Below are 21427 nucleotides of genomic sequence, written 5' to 3' on the forward strand. Positions count from 1 at the left end.
AGCCTATTGTCTTTTGTCGTACGTGTGTTTGTTTTTATGACATGGTGAAACCGACACATTTCCACCTTGGGGACGATTAAGTATTTGTATATATCGTTGTAAAGATATTATATGACCTACATCGTCCACTACACCTCCGTATATATGTCCCTTCACAAGGAGAAGTGAGCCTTCAGACTTCAACTACTTGGTTCAAAAGATAAGGGTTAGGGTCACAATCAGGGCTGGACATTAAAACCCACCCACCCGCCACATGCAGGTGAATTTCAGCCGCAGCGGGTGACACAGTTGCTCCTACTCGCCACTTTGGCCGGATGAATTTAACTGTAGTCTTCTCAAAGGTCGTCTGAATTAATAAACTGTTGGCAAAGTGATACGATGAGGCTACAACTCCCATGAGCACTTGTGAGAGACGACACTTCAGTGTTGGATGGACACAAAAAAAAGAGCAGTTAAGTAGAGAAACACAGCTACAACTAGAGAAGTAGATCCAGACGTTATGAGCAACCGTCGATGTATGGTGGGAAAAGAAAAGCGCGGAGGCAGGTAGAGAGAGGCTGACGTATGACGCTGTTAGGAAAACGTGCACAGATTGTATTTTCTTACGCCGAGGAAAATGCAAAAGAGGCTTTGTATGTGATTTTAATACAAACTTCAAATTTGAAACTGTAAAAGAACAAAGTTTCAGTAACTCATGTAATATACGGGGAAGTGTAACGATGGTCTAATGTTTTAATGGCACCAGGAATTACGAAGCTTCAGTCCAACGGAGAATGGATCAAAATATCATCAAGACTCATGTTTGTTATTGTCCAGTAATACGGAAACATGAGCCGGATATTAAAGACTGGAGTAATACACACACACACACACACACACACACAGAGAGTCAGCCACTATTACACTCTGATGGAAGACGTCAACTCGTCTGATGATGCAGAGCTGGAGGAACACTACCACAAACACTAATCTGATTACTGTACAACTGACTGAGGAGGTAAATGGTGTGTGTGTGTGTGTGTGTGTGTGTGTGTGTGTGTGTGTGTGTGTGTGTGTGTGTGTGTGTGTGTGTGTGTGTGTGTGTGTGTGTTGGGTCATTCAGACTGTACGCACACGGCCAAATGACTATTGATCCACTGGCGCCGTTCGGGGCACGACAGCGAGGTTGTGACATCATGATTACGAGACAGAGATTTAACGCGGAGGCCGCTCGTAGCTTTAAAGTATTGACTCGATCGCACGACGCTCTCTGGTTAGTGCGGGATTTTAAACACTGCCCATCTCTCTGAAAGCACCGCAGCCTCAGGGAGGAACTCACGGGGTTATGATTCATGTAATACACCCACCGATCCAACTCTGTGAGAGTGTCCGTGTGTGTGTGTGTGTGTGTGTGTTATGTGAGTGCTTTCGCTCTCATCATAGCAGGATTAACACATACTGGACAGATGGCCGTCCGATGCTTCTCCCTCCCAAACACAAACACACTGAACCCGGCGCGGTGGCAACTTCAGTTCACGAGCTGTGTCATCATCACTGCACACTGCCTGAGGCTTAAGCACACATAATCTCACACACACACACACACACACACACACACACACACACACACACACACACACACACACACACACACACACACACACACACACACACACACACACACACACACACACACACGCACACACGCACGGAAAAGCACTCTACTCTGTCTCCACTCAGCCTGTCTCTCACTATAACACTCATGTGGTTGTTTTGTCCTTGAATGGCTTCCTTCCCGTTACCTTCGGGCGTGGGTTGATATTTACATCATTTTGTGTCCGTCTGTGCACATTTGCATATTTCTGACTGTCGTGAAATATGCTGAGCGTGTTTTTGAGATAAGTGTTGTTAGACGAACGTCCTGCTGGTGTCAAACGTTCTCCTGAGGCAGTTTCAGCCTCCGGGCTCGAGTCGTTCACAGTATTTTCACACGTCTATCAGGATTTAACTCGTTTCTTGACCCGGAACGATCACAGACATATTGGTGTCAGAGCTGCAACAATTAGTGGATTAACTGATTTGTTGTCAGCTATTAAATTAATCACCAGCTATTTGGATAATTGAATGATCGTTTCGAGTCCGGAAGGAAATCCTCTGTGTGGCTGAAGTACATGGTGACATTTGACAGCGGGAGTGAGCCGCCTGCTCGTGGAGCTAATGTTAGCGCTCTTAAGCTAATCTGTAGTTGTTAGCGTCCTGAAGCCGGCGTCAGACTTAGATGAGGAGTCTGTTGTCACTGAAATGGTGGACTAGCAGACGTACCCGAATGGTAAAAGTGTAGTTAGCATCTTTTCTTTAGCTGTGTCCAAAATCGTGCCCTTCCAACTTCAAACTGGCTTTTTGGAGGGTGGAAGTGCGTTCACGCCGGAAGTCGATGAAATGCAGTGTACAACATTTATCCAGTCATGTTACATAGATGGACTAAAAGAAGCAATCTATGTAAAAGTAGAGAAACCATCGCTAAACAGAGGAGGAGGTCTGAGACACCACTTATCTCCAGTTTACAATGCTGCCCTTTCATCCCTTCATTCAACAATCCAACCTCAAAGAACAACTGTTCACAAATGTCCTCCTGTGACTCCAACGCCGGTCGTTGGAGAGGTTAGATACCTGGATCTCACACCAGCTAGTTGGACCAGTCCCAGCCTGGTCCTGGTCCTGGTCCAGTCCCAGCCTGGCTTTTGACTAAAATTGCTTTGAGGATATATTATATTATGTTATATTGTATTTTATTGCAGCGATTGTTGCCTGCGTGGAGTTTTTAAAAGTGTAACCAACCTTTCGGCTCTGACTCACTATGACTTCAACGAGCTGCAGAGGCTTTAGTGCCGACGTAATTCGTTTGGTACCGAGTTCAAACTGCTGCCACGCACGGACGTGATGTGGAGCGCTGAAGGGGAACCATAACAGCCTCTAACGTCATGTAATAGGATTTCAGTGCCACCATAGCATCTAAACTGCGCTCGCAGTATTAGTCGACAGATTAAATCAGACATGTAGTGGACGGGTTTAATCCAGAACTATAATCTCATTTCTGAAATAAAAAAAAGGATTTCTATCATTTCATTTTGAAGAATGAGCAGGCGGAGTGTTATTTCCATGTGCGTTACTCGTGACAGACTTGAAGAGGTGGTTCATCTTTAAATCCCGTCTTGCGGAGTTGTCTGAACTCTGAGTCGCCTCGGCGCATTTATCCAGAGTGATAAATACAGCGAACTCGGCTCCAGCTGTCTGAGAGGAAGAAACCTCCACGGATGCTGCTGCACCCTGGGAGACGGCTTTACAGCAAGTCAGCAACATGAGAGAGAGACCGGGATTTGATTCCTATCAATTAGCTCCATCAACATCCTTTTCCAGAACCTCCTGCTTCATCTCTGTCGGGAGATAACGACTCAAGACGTTTGAGTTCATTTCACCGCGGCCTCTGGTGTTTCTGGCTGCCTGCACTTAGCATGCAAGAGACAAAGTGAGATTAATGCAGCGCTGCGGACCAGGAAAACCGTAGGCAAATACATTCACTTTGATGTGCCGCATTAGACGGTTTGATGTTGAAACCGCCAGACGCAAGGCCACGTCCGTCCACGGGTGTTTCACAGCCGCCTCTCCACTGCGAGGTTAATCAAGGATAACCAGGTAACCTCTTCAGTCTGATGGAGAGCCTGCAGCTGAAAGTGTCTCTTTACTGCCGCAGACGACAGCGAGCGCCTGACACAGAAAGACTCATCCATGAGTATGAAGCCGCCAAACACGGACCTTATATTTTAAAATGAAATACTGTGTTTTCCTTAATCCAATCCAAACTGCACAGTGGCCTCGTTACCAACTCGCTGCTTTAGGACAAAAACAACAGGTGTCCTTTAAAACCAGCCGACGTTTACTCAAAGTTTACGTTCAGTGTCAAAGTGAAAGGAGCTGTGAGTTTGTTACGGCACGTCGTAAATTACAAGGCTCTTGTTTACAACACAATTAGTCTTGGATTGCCAGACCCACGTTTGTCCACAGTGTTGTCAGCAGCTCTAAGATAGTGGAGATAGCAGAAGGAGCCTGACACCAACCCAGACGACAACACAACACACTGGGATTCACATCCCATCTCCTACTGTACCAACATGCAGGGCTTCAACCCCTGGAATTCACAATTCACAGCAAACTAGTTGTGATAAGTGTGCTGAAAGCTTCCTCTCCAGAGCCAAACAGCAGACAGACAAAGTTAGTGAAGAAATAAGAAAAGTCAAGCCTGATTCTCCCTCTGGAGTTAAAAAAGATGACACCAACACCACTGCAAATGAAGACTAATGTTACTCTGTGTATTAGCATGAACTAGGGCTGCAGCCATCTTATCTTTTTGGAGTATTCTACCGATTATTCAATCGATAAATCGGATTTATAAGTATTGCGTTATTTTGCAAGAAATATATTTTGTTTGGGGTAGGCCTATTGGGTGTTGTAACCTAACAGGTGTGTGTTTGTGTGTGTTTGTGTGTGTGACACTTTGAGGGAGAGTGAGAAAGACAGATGTGTGTGTTTGTGTTGAAGGCAATACACTCGATTTTACCATGAATAAGTGACTATTTAAACAGTTCAAAGTGGTGAATAAAATTCTATGTGACGCACGTGTTTAATGAAACAGATTTATTTATGAATGAATCAGAGATATATATTATCAGGAAGAGTGACTCGCTCTCTTCAGCAACAGCACTAGTGAAACCGAAACAGTGGCGCTCGCCGAAGTGGCGTTAACGGGCTACCCATCCCAGCTGATGTTGTGGTAGAACAGTTCTAGTTTGCAGTGTTTCTGGATGTAGTAGTGGTGCATCCGCCAAATAGGTCCGTGTGGAACAATGATCCCTGCGCTGAGCAGACAGCATAACTCGCAAGATATGGATTAATCGAATTTGTAACCAAGTTACTTGAGTAATTGTTTCAGCCTAGCATGAACGCAAACAACACGAACCTTATACATCAATACCAGGTCAGAGCTACAGGTTTGTCACGTTGTCGTGGAACACATTGATGCAGCTCTAATGATGTTTTAACTGAGATATCAACCACGCCTTAACTGTAGAGACAGTCACTAAGAAGACATCCATATTGTTGTTGTGGGAGACTTTCACAACAGACACTGACTCAAAATGGTCACCTCATAATGTGAAATCCACTCTGCAAGAGATTAATATTATTAATCAGTGAATATATTATTTTATAGTCACACTGTTGGAGCCTCTGCACTTGACACACTTTGATAACTGGATATCATCTTCTCCAACACCTCCCTGCTCTTTTTGGACACACACTAAAGGATCCACGCTGATGATTTAAGGAGTTTTTTGGTGAATATAAGACTGAATGTGAGTTCCCTCTGACATTTTTACAGCTCTTTTTCTCAAGACTTCAGGTGAGTGACAGGACGACTCTCATAAACACACACACACACACACACACACACACACACACACACACACACACACACACACAACATCAAAGCTATCGTAGCATCTAGGATCCTTACGGTTATGAAACCAACGTTATGTAACCACAGTTATGGCAAAATTGGTTAATCCCAACCTCCCTGATCTCGTCTGGACAAAGAGCAGTGGAGAGAAAACAAAGAGAAAGAGAAAACAAGGGGAAAGAGAGAACGCCATAAGAAAACAAAGGGGGAGACTGCAGACCAATAAAGCCACACAGAGCACCAACACCTTAAATCAATGGACAAACAAAATCTACTCCCTATTCCTCCTTTATTGGATCTGTCTGTGTGGATATGAGTCACGTGTGTGTGTGTGTGTGTGTGTGTGTGTGTGTGTGTGTGTGTGTGTGTGTGTGTGTGTGTGTGTGTGTGTGTGTGTGTGTGTGTGTGTGTGTGTGACCTCTGAGGCTTTAGTATTTTCAGAGCACATTGATACTGAAACACCTTCTCTCTCTGGTCTGTCCTCACTTTAGCTACAGCTCAGGTGGACACGAGTGCTGTGAAGCCTCGAGATAACACACGTATTTGGGCGGCAGTCCTGTGTTTTCTATAGTTTTAGATGTTGACGTGAATTTCAACTAGTTCACAATCCACTGAAACGACCTCCAGTGGATGTTTTTCACATGGATTACTGGATAGGTCTGAAACAATTACTCGAATTACTCGATTACAGAAAAATCCTTGAGGCAAAATGTCTGCCTCGATGATTCGTTTAATTCCTATCTTGTGAGTTACGCGGCTTGTTCAGCGCAGGGATCATTGTTCCACATGGACCGTTTTGCGGATGCACACCACTACCTCCGGATTTCAGTCTGTGTGATGACAGAGGGTGGAGAAACAGCACAGAAGAGGCGGAGAACGTCCAAAGTTTGGGATCATTTCACACCTTAAAATAAGCCAAGAATGTAATTGATGATTCAGCATCTGAGCTGGAAGCATCCCCTCATTTCCTGTGCGCCTGTTGGGACATAGAAAAAAGAAGGAGGGACCATGCGCGGACATTTCAAACAATGGCGGTGAAAGGTTCACGTTGGTGTGATGCGGAGGTGGAGTGTTTACTGCAGATTTGCTCGATGAAAAGATTAAAAACAGTCGACAAGACGCACAAAAACTCCGAGGTCTACGGAAAGATCTGGAAACAAAGCCACGCATCGCCATGACGTCATCAATGCGTGTGACGTGTTACGGCGTGATGACGTATAGGCAGCAAGAAGCATTCTCCGAGGCCCAGGTAGTGTGAGTACAAACGGGCCTGGAGGGGGGGACAAGGACCCTAAAGCACGGGGAGCGGGACGGACGCACAGTGGGAGGGCGCCCTTAGTAAAGGTTAGTAGTAACGCAATTTTTTTTTATCCAATTACTCGATGAAGCGATGGAATAATTGGCAGAATACTCGCTTACAAAAAGATTTGATAGCTGCAGCCCTTTTACTGGAGGCTTTAGAATAAACCGAGCTGAATGCAGCGGCACGTTTTCATGGACTGGACGGACAGATCACTACAGACTCATCTGGGGAGGGACGGCCACGATGCATTTGCTTCACGTCATCTGCGGTACCGTTTCCATGTTTCCATAACTAGGATGCATCAACAGGGCTGGGTACGGTGCACGAGAGTGGCTGCCAACGGTTTCCAGGGGCCCAGCCATGGTGCTGCTGTTAAAACTCCCCCACAGGCCACGGCGTTAAACTGTGGACGCCTCGAACGGTCGACAAGGTCAACTGCAATGTCAGCGTCACGTTAAGAACATTTGGTTTGGTCGGTAGAGAAGAGTCCCATGTTTGCTGCTGGCAAGTGTTCCTGACACCAAGTCCAGACAGTCGTATGATTTATTAAGTGCATCCACTGCATTAATCATCCACCGTGGAGCCTCGTCTCCAACTCGCTGCTTGGCGACTCGCAGTTTGCTCATGGGGGAATTGTTGAGTCTCTGTAAACCATGAATAAATCATGGAGTGTGGTCTAGACCAGTGTTCCTCAAGTGGGGGGTACCCCTCAGGGTACTTTGGAGTACGAGATCTTTTTAAATGTTAATATATAAAATGATTATAGTAAGCTGCAACCCCCCCACGACGCCGGCAGGGACAAGCGGTTGAAGATGAATGAATGGATAAAATGATTATAGCGCCTTGAGTAGACAGAAGACTACAAAGGCGCTTTATAAGTACAAGTCCCTTTACCATTTACTATGCAATAAGTGAACTGCGGTAAACTGTTCACAGCTCTGTCTGTTCACGGTGAGCAGAAGTGGAAGTCAGTTTACATATTTAACATCAGGAAAATTGATTTGTTCAAATGCAAAACACAGAAAATGAAGATGTTGAGTGAATCAGAAGCTCGTGTTTCTCATCACACAAGTTCAACCAAACAAAAAGACAGTCGGCTGAAACCAATGATGCCTTTGTAACATCTGAAAATCTAATATTTAAGTGTTTTTCAGTGAAAAGTTTGGTCAATCACACACTGACGGGGCAGCACCACTTCATAAGAGGAGCCAAAAATGTTTTGTGCTGGTCGGGCAGAACTAATCTGGACCTGCTCTATCTACGGAGAGCGCCCTGAGACCACCTGCGTTATGATGTGACACTATAAATAAAGTGAGTTATGATTTCAAAGGTGGTCACGTGAGGGTTAAACATACTGTGCACTGACTGTATAACACTATGGGCCTCCTGCAAGAAGAGACATGTTTACACTGTACACACTATTTACATATCTATATATTCATTATTCACGACATAACTAATGTTTACATTCAGTTAATTCTTTTTTAATACACTCATTCATATTAATTTATTTGTAATGAGTTCATTAATTCATGCCATCATATCTTCCTCATGGCACGTGTCACCCATGGATGTGGTGTCCACAGCGTAATAATTATCTGTGTCATTACATTTACATTAAATTAATTAAATAAAGAAGCTTCAATGTTAAGAACGTGCATCAAATTTTTTAAGTATCGAGTTCCTAAAGTCTTTTAAAATGAGCTGATGCGTCTCAAGATGATTTACCTGCAACGTGTCCAAAAATAGATTTGAGGATTACACCGTTTACTCAAACGGTTCTACGTTTGTGAGAGAGCGGTGCAAAAGTTCACACTGTGGTAAAGTGAGAACTACTCAGTCAGGACACCAGAGGAAACGCTTGTCCCCGTCATGTTTGTCTCTTCTGTTCACGGCGCTCACAATAATCACAATGACCGAGGAATCGATACAATCCTCCAGAGAGAAAGTACCAGAGCGAGGTCCCGCGTCTCTCCGTCCTTAAGTGTGCCGATAAGGCTGTGGGGGAGTGTGAAGAGGTAATGTCATCCTCTCTGGAGGCTATGAGGGGGGAACGATGCCACAGAGACAAGAGAGGGGAGGGAGAGCGAGTCATCTGTGCCGCCCTTAAATATCGATCAAAATGGACTTCAATAACCTTTAGAAGCCACTTCATTTGTGAAGGTTTAGCATTAAATACTTGTGGAACTCGTCTATTGGTAACATACATACATACATATGTACGTACACTCCTTGTGTGAAGCTGTTGTTTACTTGCTCTGTAGCAGCAAAACACATGACGTTAGCCATCAGGAGCTAAATGACCACCTTTAGTTCTTATTATCAGTAAAAGACTTGGGCTTTGAACGACCGACAATGCCAACAGGACAAAAAGGATGACAAAGACACATAAAGTGATTAAAAATGGATGTAAAGTGACCACAGAGGAAGAAAATGACAACATAGAAACATAAAATGTCTAAAAATAGATGCAAAACACTCACAGACGTGGAAAAAATGGACGTTAAATGACCAAAGAGAACCAAAATGACCACGTCTAAAAAGAAGTGGACAATGATCGAAGATATTATCGTTATTTTAACACAACAATATCAATATGAGCATTTAAAACTGCAAAGCGGCTTTAACTATGTGACCCCGTGCTGCTGCAGTCATCACTGGCTGTGCTTCATCATCATCATCAGGCCTCTTTACTGCCTTTGCTGCTGACGCTGTTGAAATGATCCACTTCCCTTTAGGATCTCTGAGAGGACGTCTTCAATAAGATAAACCTTATATGGGGCATAACTACGCTGATCTAAAGTTGTACTCCATAAGAATTGAGAGATCTTGTTTCTGGCGTCCTCTGTGGCGCTGAGATGGAACTACTGTCAGAGCCTCCATCTTGCCTATGTTTTGGACCTGACCACCACCCTGACCCTCCTCCTTACGGGGATGTTAGCGCTCTGATGCTACGTCACCTTCCTTCTTTGCTCCAGACATAATTTCTACAGTAATAAATACTTGTATTACATATGAATTGCGGTGCATAACTTTGCGTATTTGTATGAACGAACAGTGATGAGAATGTTCCTGCATTAAGGCCCGTTGTGCTCAAACACCTCCACCGTGTGCAAAGTAACCAATGAAACGAAACGCAGACATTTCAGCAGCTGCATCGCTCACTTCCCTCTGGATCTGAACGGCAGCTACACTCGGCCTCCACCCCTGTCCTGTTTGATATCTCAGAGGCGAGATATCAGTCGAGCGATTTCTGAATCCTGATGAATTTTTAAAGAGCGACAGCTACACAGCAGCCCTCGAAGGCTCTTTAGGATCTGTGTAGTCTCTCTGACCTGACAGAGAGAGCGGCACTGACCAATCTGCTGTCTGCGGATTAAAATGACATGCCGTCATATTGAGAAAAGTGTTTTGCACTCATTGAATTAAACCGGTGGAACCTGCACTTATCTACTACGTATTCTCGCGTGACCTACTCATGTGTGCATGTGCTGCGGATGTTTCTATTTGATTCACCCAGCTGAAAAAAGAAGAAGTCAGGTTTAGTTATTTCTAGATATAAAATCTGCCAAAGCAAAACAGGACATCAGCGGACTTGATCTTTGTTTTACTGTGGCATTAATTGCCTCTCATACAATCTGCTGAATGAGTCAGGTGACATCCAAAAGGACTTTAAGGGCACACTCACACTGTCCATAGCACGTTTCACGGGTACAGTCTAGTGCATTTGACCAGTGTGAGTGCAACCGTACCGCCCCTAGGAGCGGCACGCTTGCTGTCCACGGCCCGTCTGAGAGAGCAGGGCTTTAGTAAAGCACGTTTGCACGTGTACGAGCACGAGCGTGCACACGTGTACGAGCACGAGGCCTACGGCGGTTCTGAGGTCATTTCCTGTGCGCCTGTTGGGACGTAGAAAAAAGAAGGAGGGACCATGCGCGGACATTTCAAACAATGGCGGTGAAAGGTTCACGTTGGTGTGATGCGGAGGTGGAGTGTTTACTGCAGATTTGGTCGATGAAAAGATTCAAAAACAGTCGACAAGACGCACAAAAACTCTGAGGTCTACGGAAAGATCTGGAAACAAAGCCACGCATCGCCATGACGTCATCAATGCGTGTGACGTGTTACGGCGTGATGACGTATAGGCAGCAAGAAGCATTCTCCGAGGCCCAGGTAGTGTGAGTACAAACGGGCCTGGAGGGGGGGACAAGGACCCTAAAGCACGGGGCACGGGACAGACGCACAGTGGGAGGGCGCCCTAAAAAGGCTACAACCAGCCGTGGAAGAAGTATGCACATCCCTTTTTTAAAGTGAAAGTACAAACCCTGCTTTCAAACCATTAGTGTGGATGTTGATTTCTCCTGCTGTAGATGTTTGTCACTTTAACTGCCGCGTAGTTTATAGTTTTTTTTCATTATTGACTAATCTGTTGATGGTTTTATGCATTAATGGATTAGTTGTTTGGTCTATAAAATGTCCTCAAATGTGCCAAAGATGTTCTGTTTACTGTCACAGAGGAAAGACACCAGCAAATATTCACATTTAACAAGCTACAAAAAAAGACTCCAACTAAATAACCCATAATCAAAATAGTTAGGGACTAATTATTTAACTGACTAATCGATGCCAGATCATCTTATGTTTGTTATTGTTTGTTCACCTATAATGAACAACGGCACAAATGTAAACACAACGCTCTAGAGACTATGAACAGTCTGGACCCCGGCACTCGTGGAGCAATCTCTGTTTTCTATCCAATACTTCATGATGAAGCTCCAGTGAACTCAGAACCTCATAAAAAAGCACGAGCAGACGAGTTAAATATGAAGAGAAATGATGAAAGTGGGACGAACGTCTTCAGCTAACACAAAGCTAATACAGAATAAAGCGCTCCACAGACTCCATCACACGTTAGAAAAGCTCGTTAAGTTCACCCGGACGTCCCACCAACATGTAACCGATGTAAATCCTGGATGGGCACTAGCACACTCATCCTGGGCATGCAGTCAACCCCCAACCCCCTGGTTCCTACTCTTGGGGCCACAAGTGTCGTCCGTCTGTCAATACATCTGAAAGAAGAGCAGTTCAGTTTGGGGTGGTGATCGCTAAACAGCTGATTTCACGAGTGTGGAAAATTATCTGGAACTATCGAACCCTTTCCATCTGGAGAGACTGAGACTCCACATCGAAGACAGAGGACACGTTTGATCAAACATGGGACCCAGAACTGAATTACCTTCAACGTGTCAGCCCTTAGACTCACAGTACAAACAAGAATATGATCTTGTATAGATCTACCAACCTATGTATTCTACTATTATTAATATATATATTTTTCTGCTTGTATATGGTCTATACTAATTTTTGTGATCATGCCTGATGTGCTGTTCTTTACTTTTGTCTCTTCATTGAAAATCCATGAAAATATTTCAAAAGAAACAAAACCATGGCACAATGAATCGCACTATTACAGGTAAGACAGGGTTCCTACACCTTTACCAGTCAAGTTAAAGTGCTATTTAAAGACTTCCCTGCACCTTCCAGCTCTGATCAATTCCATATTTATACACAGTTTACTGATTATTGCACTTCCTCGTCACATTAAATCGGATGTTATTGTGCTGTAAACAACCAAAGTCATGTTTGTGAGTAAACCTGGCGTCTACATTTCAAGCGTTTTCGAGCACTTTAATCCAAAAACAGGCAAAACTTTTCAACGCTTGAAACTTAAATCATAATTCAGGTGTTTTCAATGACCTGTAAGAACCCTGTGCTGTGGGACTGAGACTCACACAGGCACGGGGCAGACGCCATATCCATCACCACTTACTTGAATCTGCCCTGACAGTGCTGGCACTGATCCCCGACCCAGCCGTGGTCGCACACGCAGCTCCCGTTGACGCACTTCCCTGAAAAGCAGCTCTTTTCACAGGACTTGGACACCGACAAGGAAGAGGAGGAGGAGGAGGCTTCCGTGTGCAGCACGAGATGAAGCACCACAAATACTCGCAGAAATGTTGTCAAGAGGTCCCGCCGGGCGCTCCGTTTGGACGCCTTCGCCCGGGTGCACAGATGTAATCCTCCGACATCCCCCATGATGGACGCGGCGTGTGTGTGTGTGTGTGTGTGTGAGAGAGAGAGAGGACTGTCACTTCACGCTGTGCGGTGATGTGCGTTCATCAGCGGCGGTGTGGATCCAGTCTGAGCAGCAGCAGCCTACCTGTGACGCCGGAGGATCCGGATCAGGGGAAACGGTAATTACGCACCATCGGAGCCCGGAGCGGTGTGCAGACAGCTGCGGGGCAGGACCGAAACACCAAACTTTGACGGGGGACGGTTCAGACTTGAAAAACACTGTCAAATCCAACCGGATCCATCCGCGCGGAGCGACACAAACACGCCGAAGAAAAGCCCCGTTACGCGCTCCACGCAAGTCTCCCTGAGAACTTCCACCGCGGCCGGGGCTGTGATGGAAAACACCGTGACCGGATGATGATGCTGCTGCTGCTGCTGCTGTCTCAACAACCAAACGGCCGTGATCCCGGAGATGAGATGAGACAGCCCGGTGCTCTCCTGCTGGGTGAGCGCCCAGACAAAGACGTGTCCTCTGCCCGGGTTTGTTCTCAGCAGGATGCGACAGTCGCAGCTCTCTCCCCCGCTGCTCTCTCTCTCTCTCTCTCGGTCTGTCTCTGTCCGTCGCTCTCCGGTCCACACAGCTGGTGTGTTGCGGGGGGAACTCCTGCACAAAGCCCCGAGCATGAGCAGTACGGCCACGCGGTTAAAGGGGCAGTGCCGTTTAAACGTCAGTAAGACACGCAGCCGGACACACACACGGACACTGGGCAGAGACAAAGCCGTGACACCGGTGTGCAGCACCGGGTCCACCGGGCAGGTCTCCACCTGGAGCTTTTAAAGCCCCGGCCCTCACAGTGGAAGGAACAAGTCCGTGTTATTAATGTGCAGCAAAACGAGAGCTCACCTCGATTTTTTTAAATTATTATTTTATTTTAGTGTTTACATAATTTAAAAACAAATATAGAGATTACAAAAAATGATAAATGACAAAGAGGGGAAAGACCCAGAGGGCTGATTTGAATCCTCCACCAAACAGCTCACAAAGTTATTAAGATTTCAAAATACACACATAAGAAAAGGGTGGTGTGTGGTAAAGTTATGACTAAATATGTCTGGGAGCAACAATGATCATTTCCATTTAAACAAAAAAGAAAAAAAAAACTGTGTGTGTGTGTGTGTGTGTGTGTGTGTGTGTGTGTGTGTGTGTGTGTGTGTGTGTGTGTGTGTGTGTGTGTGTGTGTGTGTGTGTGTGTGTGTGTGTGTGTGTGTGTGTGTGTGTGTGTGTGTGTGTGTGTGCTGTGTTGACCCCTGAGCAGGTAAATCATCTCAGCGTAACACAAATAAGACAAAGACAACAACACATGAGGAAAAGCAAGTATAAAACTGCAGTTAAATGCTTTTTGTACAAGTTTCAGCCAAATAGAAAAAGTCGTTCTGTAATTTGGTCCTGAAATCTTACTGATGGAGGATGAAGAGGTGATGATTTAGGAGTTGGATGTGAATTGAACTGTGAGTTTGCTTTAAAATGAGTCCTCTGTGTAAAACTCCAGTCGCTTAATTCAAGATTGAAGAAGCTTTATTTATCCTGAGGGAAATTATTGTGCAACAGTTTGAATACAAAGATGGGAAAGGATCAGAGTGACAATAAGCATAAAAACATAAATCACATATTAAAAAAGTACTTTGTAAATAAAAACACATATTTGAAGAATCTGGAGTTTCTGAGATAAAGGGTCGGATGAAATAAGTGACTCTGATCTTGTTGCAATCCTGACAAAATGTTCCTGGAGAACCAAAAGTTTGTGAAGAGGAGTTGGAAATATTACAATATGAAAGATAAGGATAAATCAAGCTGTAATAAAGTGTGTTAGAATATTTTACATTTGGTGAACAAACAACAAAGGTGAGAGGATCTTATAGAAAATGATGCAGCGCTGTAGATTAAACCACATTGATTAGTTGGCAACTAGTTTGAAAACCATTGAATTGGTCCTTTGTGTCTGTTGTCAGCTTCTTAAATGTGAATATTTCCTGGGTTCTTTCCTCCTCTGTGACTGTAACTGTTACTGGATATCCAGAATATGATCGACAGATTAATCAACAATGACAGTAATCGTCTGTTGCAGCACTGACCTTTACCAAAAGGCCTGTGAATGTTCTCATGTGTCCAGGTCGTCGTTCTCCTCAAAGCAATTTCAGTCCAAAGCAACTGGACTTGGTTCTTTGTCAGGAAGAAGTTTCACCTCTCATCCAAGAGGCTTCATCAGTTCATGTACGCATCTGACCAGGCTGGGACTGGACCAGGACCAGGACCAGGACCAGGCTGGGACTGGACCTGGACCAGGACCAGGACCAGGCTGGGACTGGACCAGGACCAGGACCAGGCTGGGACTGTACCAGGACCAGGACTAGGCTGGGACTGGACCAGGACCAGGACCAGGCTGAGACTGGACCAGGACCAGGCTGGGCTGTACCAGGACCAGGCTGGGACTGGACCTGGACCAGGACCAGGACCAGGACCAGACTGGGACTGGTCCAACTAACTGGTATGAGATCCAGGTACTTAACCTCTCACAAGGCCGATGATGTCACTGAAACCCTTTGTGCTCCAAGTGCCAACGACCGTCATTAGAGTGGCAGTTGTTGGTGGAAGTAGGTTTGGACTTGGTTAGTGCTCTATTGAGTCTTAACGACAGTCGTTGGAGTCACAAGAGGACGTTTGTGAACAGTCGCTCTTTTAGGTTGGATTGTTGAATGAAGGGATGAAAGGGCAGCATTGTAAACTGGAGAGAAGTGGTGTCACAGACCTTCTCCTCTGTTCAGCGATGGTTTCTCTACTTTTACATAGATGCTTCTTTTCCTCCTCTTTCAAACCATCTGTCCTCTCCGTCCAGGATGTGGAGATTGTTGTCATCAAAGGAGTGGGCCTTCTCCTTGAGGTGTGAGTGGGCAGCAGAGTCCAGGCCTGAGGAGTTTACCAAAAGTATTTCCCATGAGTTTACACACGGCCCATTCTCTGGAACTCACAAGTTACCTTTCTATGAAACATGATGTGTGTTACAGTAATGGTGCTGAGAGTAAATTAGTGATTGATAGATATAATAATAGGGGCGACAGCAGTGCAGAGGTAGAGCGGAGAGTCGTCCACATATGGGAGGATCTGCAGGTCTACAATCCACTTGTTGAAGTGTCCTTGGGCAAGACACTGAACCACTAATGACTCCAGAAAGCTGTGGCTGTGGAGAGAAGTGTAAACGCACCTCGAGTGGTCGGAAGACTAGAAAGGTGCCTTAAGTTATTATCCATCATGTTCCTATTGGTGTTATTAATTTCATTTGTATCTGTTTTACCTGTGATGGTAATGCTCCAGAAAAAAAGCATCACAATCAAAACACAACTCTACAGAGCAGGGTGAAGAACGTTCATGTTTAGAGACACATTGTTGTTCTAAACATTCATTTAATAGTAAAGTGTTCTGCAAACAAATGCGGTTCATTTTCCTCATAATATCCAAAAATGTTTGATGCATTTGTGCCCAGAGCAGAAGGCACCTGTTGGCCTCCATCTCTGGAGCTACAGCAGGTTCAGTGTCTTGCTCAAAAGCACTTCAGCAGGTTAAATGTCATTCCTCCGGGTGACGGTACAACATGCTTCCCTTTTACCTGCAGAAAAAGTTTGGTCCAATTTCTAAAATTCTTATGATTTCAGTCCATCAGGGTTTCCTTTGGTTGCAGATCTACAGTGTGACGCATCAGCCTCCTCCTCCCTGAACACATCAGTGAGCTCTGGTGCAGCGTAAAGCTCCATCTTTCCATCAGCAGACAGAAATAGTCAAAGATGTGAATGCCTGCAGTGACTGTTGCTGATCTCTATAATACTGCTGGCATGTATTACAGAGCTCAATCAGTGATCAGTGAACATGGAAGATAATCACTTGCGTTGGGAACGACGGATACAAACCTCTTTATTTCTGTTTGCCTGGATGCGTTGGAGCTGATCACAGACAGATATTACAGGAACATTTCAAGTTGTACTCCATAAGATTTGACACATCGTGTTTCTAGCGTCCTCTGTGGCGGTGAGATGTAACTGCAGGTGGGCCTGTTCTTTCAGAGCCTCCATCTTGTCACGTTTACGGTCACTATGTGTGTTAACTATTTATTTATTTTGCTCTTTTGTAAACTTTATTGAAACACGTTCACCTCTCTACTTCCGGTCCGCCCCCTATATGTTCCCCTTCTAAATACGCAAGCACACGCACATGCACACGCACGTTCCTATTACACTTTTGTTCTCACTACAAGCCTGACTCAGAAGTTGAGGTTCCCGATTTCCGATTACAAGTGAACGCAGCATAACCGTTGGCAATGATCTGGGCCGACAGACGAACCGCTGTCAGCAGCGTCACTAACATGGCGGCTCTAGTTCTGGTCCGCCCCCTAAATGTTACCCTTTTAAATACGCGCACACACACACACACTCACTTTTGTCCTTACTACAAGCCTGACTCAGAAGTTGAGGTCCCCGATTTCCGTTTACAAGTGAACGCAGCATAACTGTTAGCGACGGTCTGCAGCGGCAGCGTCACTAACATGGCGTCTTATTATCATCTACGGAGGGAATGTCTCCACAGACACACAGATGTGTGAATACTCAGCAAAAAGGCAACAAGTGCTTCATTAGTGGGTCACGTGATCGATCCCCATTGTTTTAACTCACTCTTTGATGGATAGGAACATAAAAGACTTACGGAGTATAACTTTGAACCACACTAACACAGCAGAGGCCTGATTCCCCCACACTGTCATCCTGATGTGTAGCTTTATCTCTGCACTGAAGGCTTCAAAGACGCAGAGACACAGAGCGCTGCTGCTGGAGAACAAAGCCAAGATCTGCATCCGTGTTCCCCGAGGGCTCAGGGAAACATCCAGAGCCAGGAGACAGTAATCCACGAACCCAACAGACAGATATCCCTCAGCTGCCGCGTGATGAGGAGAATCACAGCTTGAGATATCGACTGGAGCTGTTTCATATCTGAGCTGCTGAGTGTGAACATGTACTGTTGCTTATTGGATCCAGGTGCTTAGAGACCCACTTTTATGACTCTGTTATGCCCAATAAACACTCAAATCCCCAAATTTCCTGCCACATTACTGTTGGTGTTTTGAAACCCAACACAGCTGTGAGTTCCCGGGTACGTCAGCTGGGAGGAGGAAATTTGGGGATTTTGCGGAAGGGTTCTGCTAATGCTACTGAGCGCTACATGAAAATCACCAGAGTGCACTTTCAGGGCTGCCCCTCTTTGTCCATTAGTCATTTTTAATACTTTGGACACGCTGAAGGACTTACTTCAATGAAGCGTATGAGTAAATCTCATAAACACGAGATTTAAAGCGGCGCTTATCACAATTCTTCCTGTCGATTAAATCAACTGATTGCGTCAGTCGACTCAGATTTGAATCTATGTCGATCGGTTAAATGTTAGGAGGTTAAATTAAAGTTTAACTTGAGCTGACGGCTTATTTTATTGGTTTGTTATTTATAATTTTTCCCTTCTAGTATTTTGTCATTCATTTTCTCTCTGTGAAGCAATTTGTGCATTGTTTTGATAAGTGATCTATGAATAGTTTTATTATTATTATTATGTTTTAGATCTCAATGCTTCACTAATCAATACTTTCCGTATTAAACAATTAAAGTTATTGGATTAGTTGTGAACTATTACATTTATCACTATTTTGATAATTGGTTTTAGTCATTTACAAACTAAATCATTCTCTGATGCCAGGTTCTTAAATGTTAATATTTAATAATGACAGTAAAGTGAATATAAGTGAATAAAAGACATTTTAGGACGTCATCTTGGGCTTTTGGGAAACACAAACAACTAATCTAGTAAATAATAAGCAGATTATGTCAGAGTCAGCCCTGTGGCAATCCCCACTGAGAACTACCACCAACTCTGCAGGTAGAAGAAGATTATCAGCCTCATCTTTGCTCCGTTTTGCTTTTAGGGTCCACTTGCTGCTCGGTTCAGTCTCAGTGCTCTCCTCAACCTTGTTTACAGCGACAGCAGGAGGCTCTGATAAAGCCACTGTGCACTACCTGCACAACACCAAGCCGCACACAGACGGAGGTAGCAGCGTGACATTACCCTCAGGAAACCAAAGCTGAGCTAAAAGCAGAGTGAATATTTCACTATATTTCATTTATTAATACAATATATTAAATCACCTGAAAACCACGACAGGGCCAAACAGTCAAATACTCAGGTTCAGCCGGGCCAGGCCTTCAACAGAGGGTAAGAAGTGAGGTCCACAGCACATATGAGAGCAAGGTAACCTGCCACACTAAACCTGTAGCTAAAAAAACAAGCTAAAAATGTTTGAATGTTTACAACTCTCACGCCCCTCCCCCTCTACCACAGAGCTCCTCGCTCCCTCCCATCGAGTGCTCGTCAGAGCACGTGCACCACATTCCTGTGAACACGACACGTCTTCTCTCATCCATAAACATCATGGAGTACAGGCTACATGGAGTTAGCCTGGCTAACTTTCCCATACATAGCAACTGCTAACGCCATTTAGCTTATGCTAGCTTGAGGCTTGTGATATTGTAACATGATCGAGGGGGGAGGGGGGATCTGTGGCGTGTGCACGAACTGTGAACTGCCCTGAGTGGACAGGATGATACGAGCGAAACAAACAACAAACTCTAGGTGCATGTAGAGGCCATTAAAACACCGCACATGTTGAAATAACATGGAACATTTCTTAAAAAGAAAAGCCTCAGCATCAGTGTTGGGATTAAAACATGATGTATTATCAATAATAGTTCCCAAGTATTTATTATTACAATCTCAACATCCTTCTCCTGACTACCAGCGTGTGTAACGCTGGGCCAAAGCCTACGGAAATCCATAATCACGCCTTTAGTCTTGGGCATATTAATCGATAAGTAAAATTCTTTGCACAAAGCAATGAAGTCATCAACTACAGGACCATGACCGACCTCAGCATTATATGAAAGACTCACGTACCGTCAGCAAATTTCACAAACTGCCTATTATCATTAGTTCTCCTGCGGTCGTTAGTATATAAAAATGAAAAGCAGTGGTGAAGGAACACAGCCCTGTGGGGAAGGTAATAATGTAGAGGATAAGACACCGTAACCACACTGTGAACACACTGTGACCTGTCAAGAAATCCACAGTCCAGCCAACAAGATTTAGGTTTAAATTAAAATAAGATAGAAGCTTCTCTGAAAGTACACGCAGCTGGGTACTGTTAACTGTGGATGAGGAGGTAATAAAGCAGCCGAGCATGAGTTTCTGAGGCCTCCAGATGTTGAACAAGCACATTTAAAAGAGTTAGAGGTTCAAAGAAAGCCACACTGACAGTATCTCTGTGAGATAAAGGACAGAAGATGCTTTTGTGGAGAAAAGAGAAATGAAAGTCTAAGGAACGACCACAGTGAGTGCTGCGGTTCAGCCTGTTCAGCAGATCAGGAAGTGTCTCACAGCGAGAAAGAGCGTCCATCTTCATCAGATATATAGGATTAAGACTGATTTTATTTCATGGGTTTGTTACTTTATACACACCACAGGACAGCGCCGAATCGGGGAACGGCGAGCAGGAGAACGGCGAGCAGGAGAACGGCGAGCAGGAGAACGGCGAGCAGGACAACGGCGAGCAGGACAACGCCGAGCAATACAATGACAAGCAGGACAACACAGAGCAGGACAACGCCGAGCAATATAATGACGAGCAGGACAACACAGAGCAGGACAACACAGAGCAGGACAACGCCGAGCAATATAATGACGAGCAGGACAACGCCGAGCAATATAATGACGAGCAGGACAACGCCGAGCAGGACAACGCCGAGCAATACAATGACGAGCAGGACAACGCCGAGCAGGACAACGCAGAGCAGGACAACGCAGAGCAGGACAACGCAGAGCAGGACAACGCCGAGCAATACAATGACGAGCAGGACATCACCTAACAGGACAACAACGAGCAAGACAAAGGCCGAGCAGGACAACAACGAGCAGGACAACAACGAGCAGGACAACGCCGAGCAAGACAATGACGAGCAGGACAACGCCGAGCAAGACAATGACGAGCAGGACAACGGGCGAGCAGGACAACGACGAGCAGGACAATGACGAGCAGGACAACGGCCGAGCAAGACAACGACGAGCAGGACAATGACGAGCAGGACAACAACGAGCAGGACAACAACGAGCAGGACAACAACGAGCAAGACAACGCCGAGCAAGACAACAACGAGCAGGACAACAACGAGCAGGACAACAACGAGCAAGACAAAGGCCGAGCAGGACAACAACGAGCAGGACAACAACGAGCAGGACAACGCCGAGCAAGACAATGACGAGCAGGACAACGCCGAGCTAGACAATGACGAGCAGGACAACGGGCGAGCAGGACAACGACGAGCAGGACAACAACGAGCTAGACAATGACGAGCAGGACAACGGGCGAGCAGGACAACGACGAGCAGGACAATGACGAGCAGGACAACGCCGAGCTAGA

At 45.2% G+C, this 21427-nt stretch overlaps 1 protein-coding gene across 1 annotated transcript in view; it reads right to left on the bottom strand.

Annotated features, from left to right (window-relative positions):
• The window catches only part of LOC310953914 (attractin-like protein 1), a gene marked incomplete at its 5' end in the record, with an annotated part of 258550 nt that extends 245660 nt beyond the window's left edge, over positions 1-12890 (bottom strand). Inside the window, one exon of the mRNA XM_083923179.1 lies at positions 12625-12890. Coding sequence (XP_083779305.1) covers positions 12625-12890 — 266 coding nt within the window. The remainder of the gene's footprint in view (positions 1-12624) is intronic.
• Between the last annotated feature and the right edge of the window lie 8537 nt (positions 12891-21427).

Source organism: Echiichthys vipera, assembly GCF_963691815.1.
Source record: "Echiichthys vipera genome assembly, chromosome: 11".
NCBI classification, from domain to species: Eukaryota; Metazoa; Chordata; class Actinopteri; order Perciformes; family Trachinidae; genus Echiichthys; species Echiichthys vipera.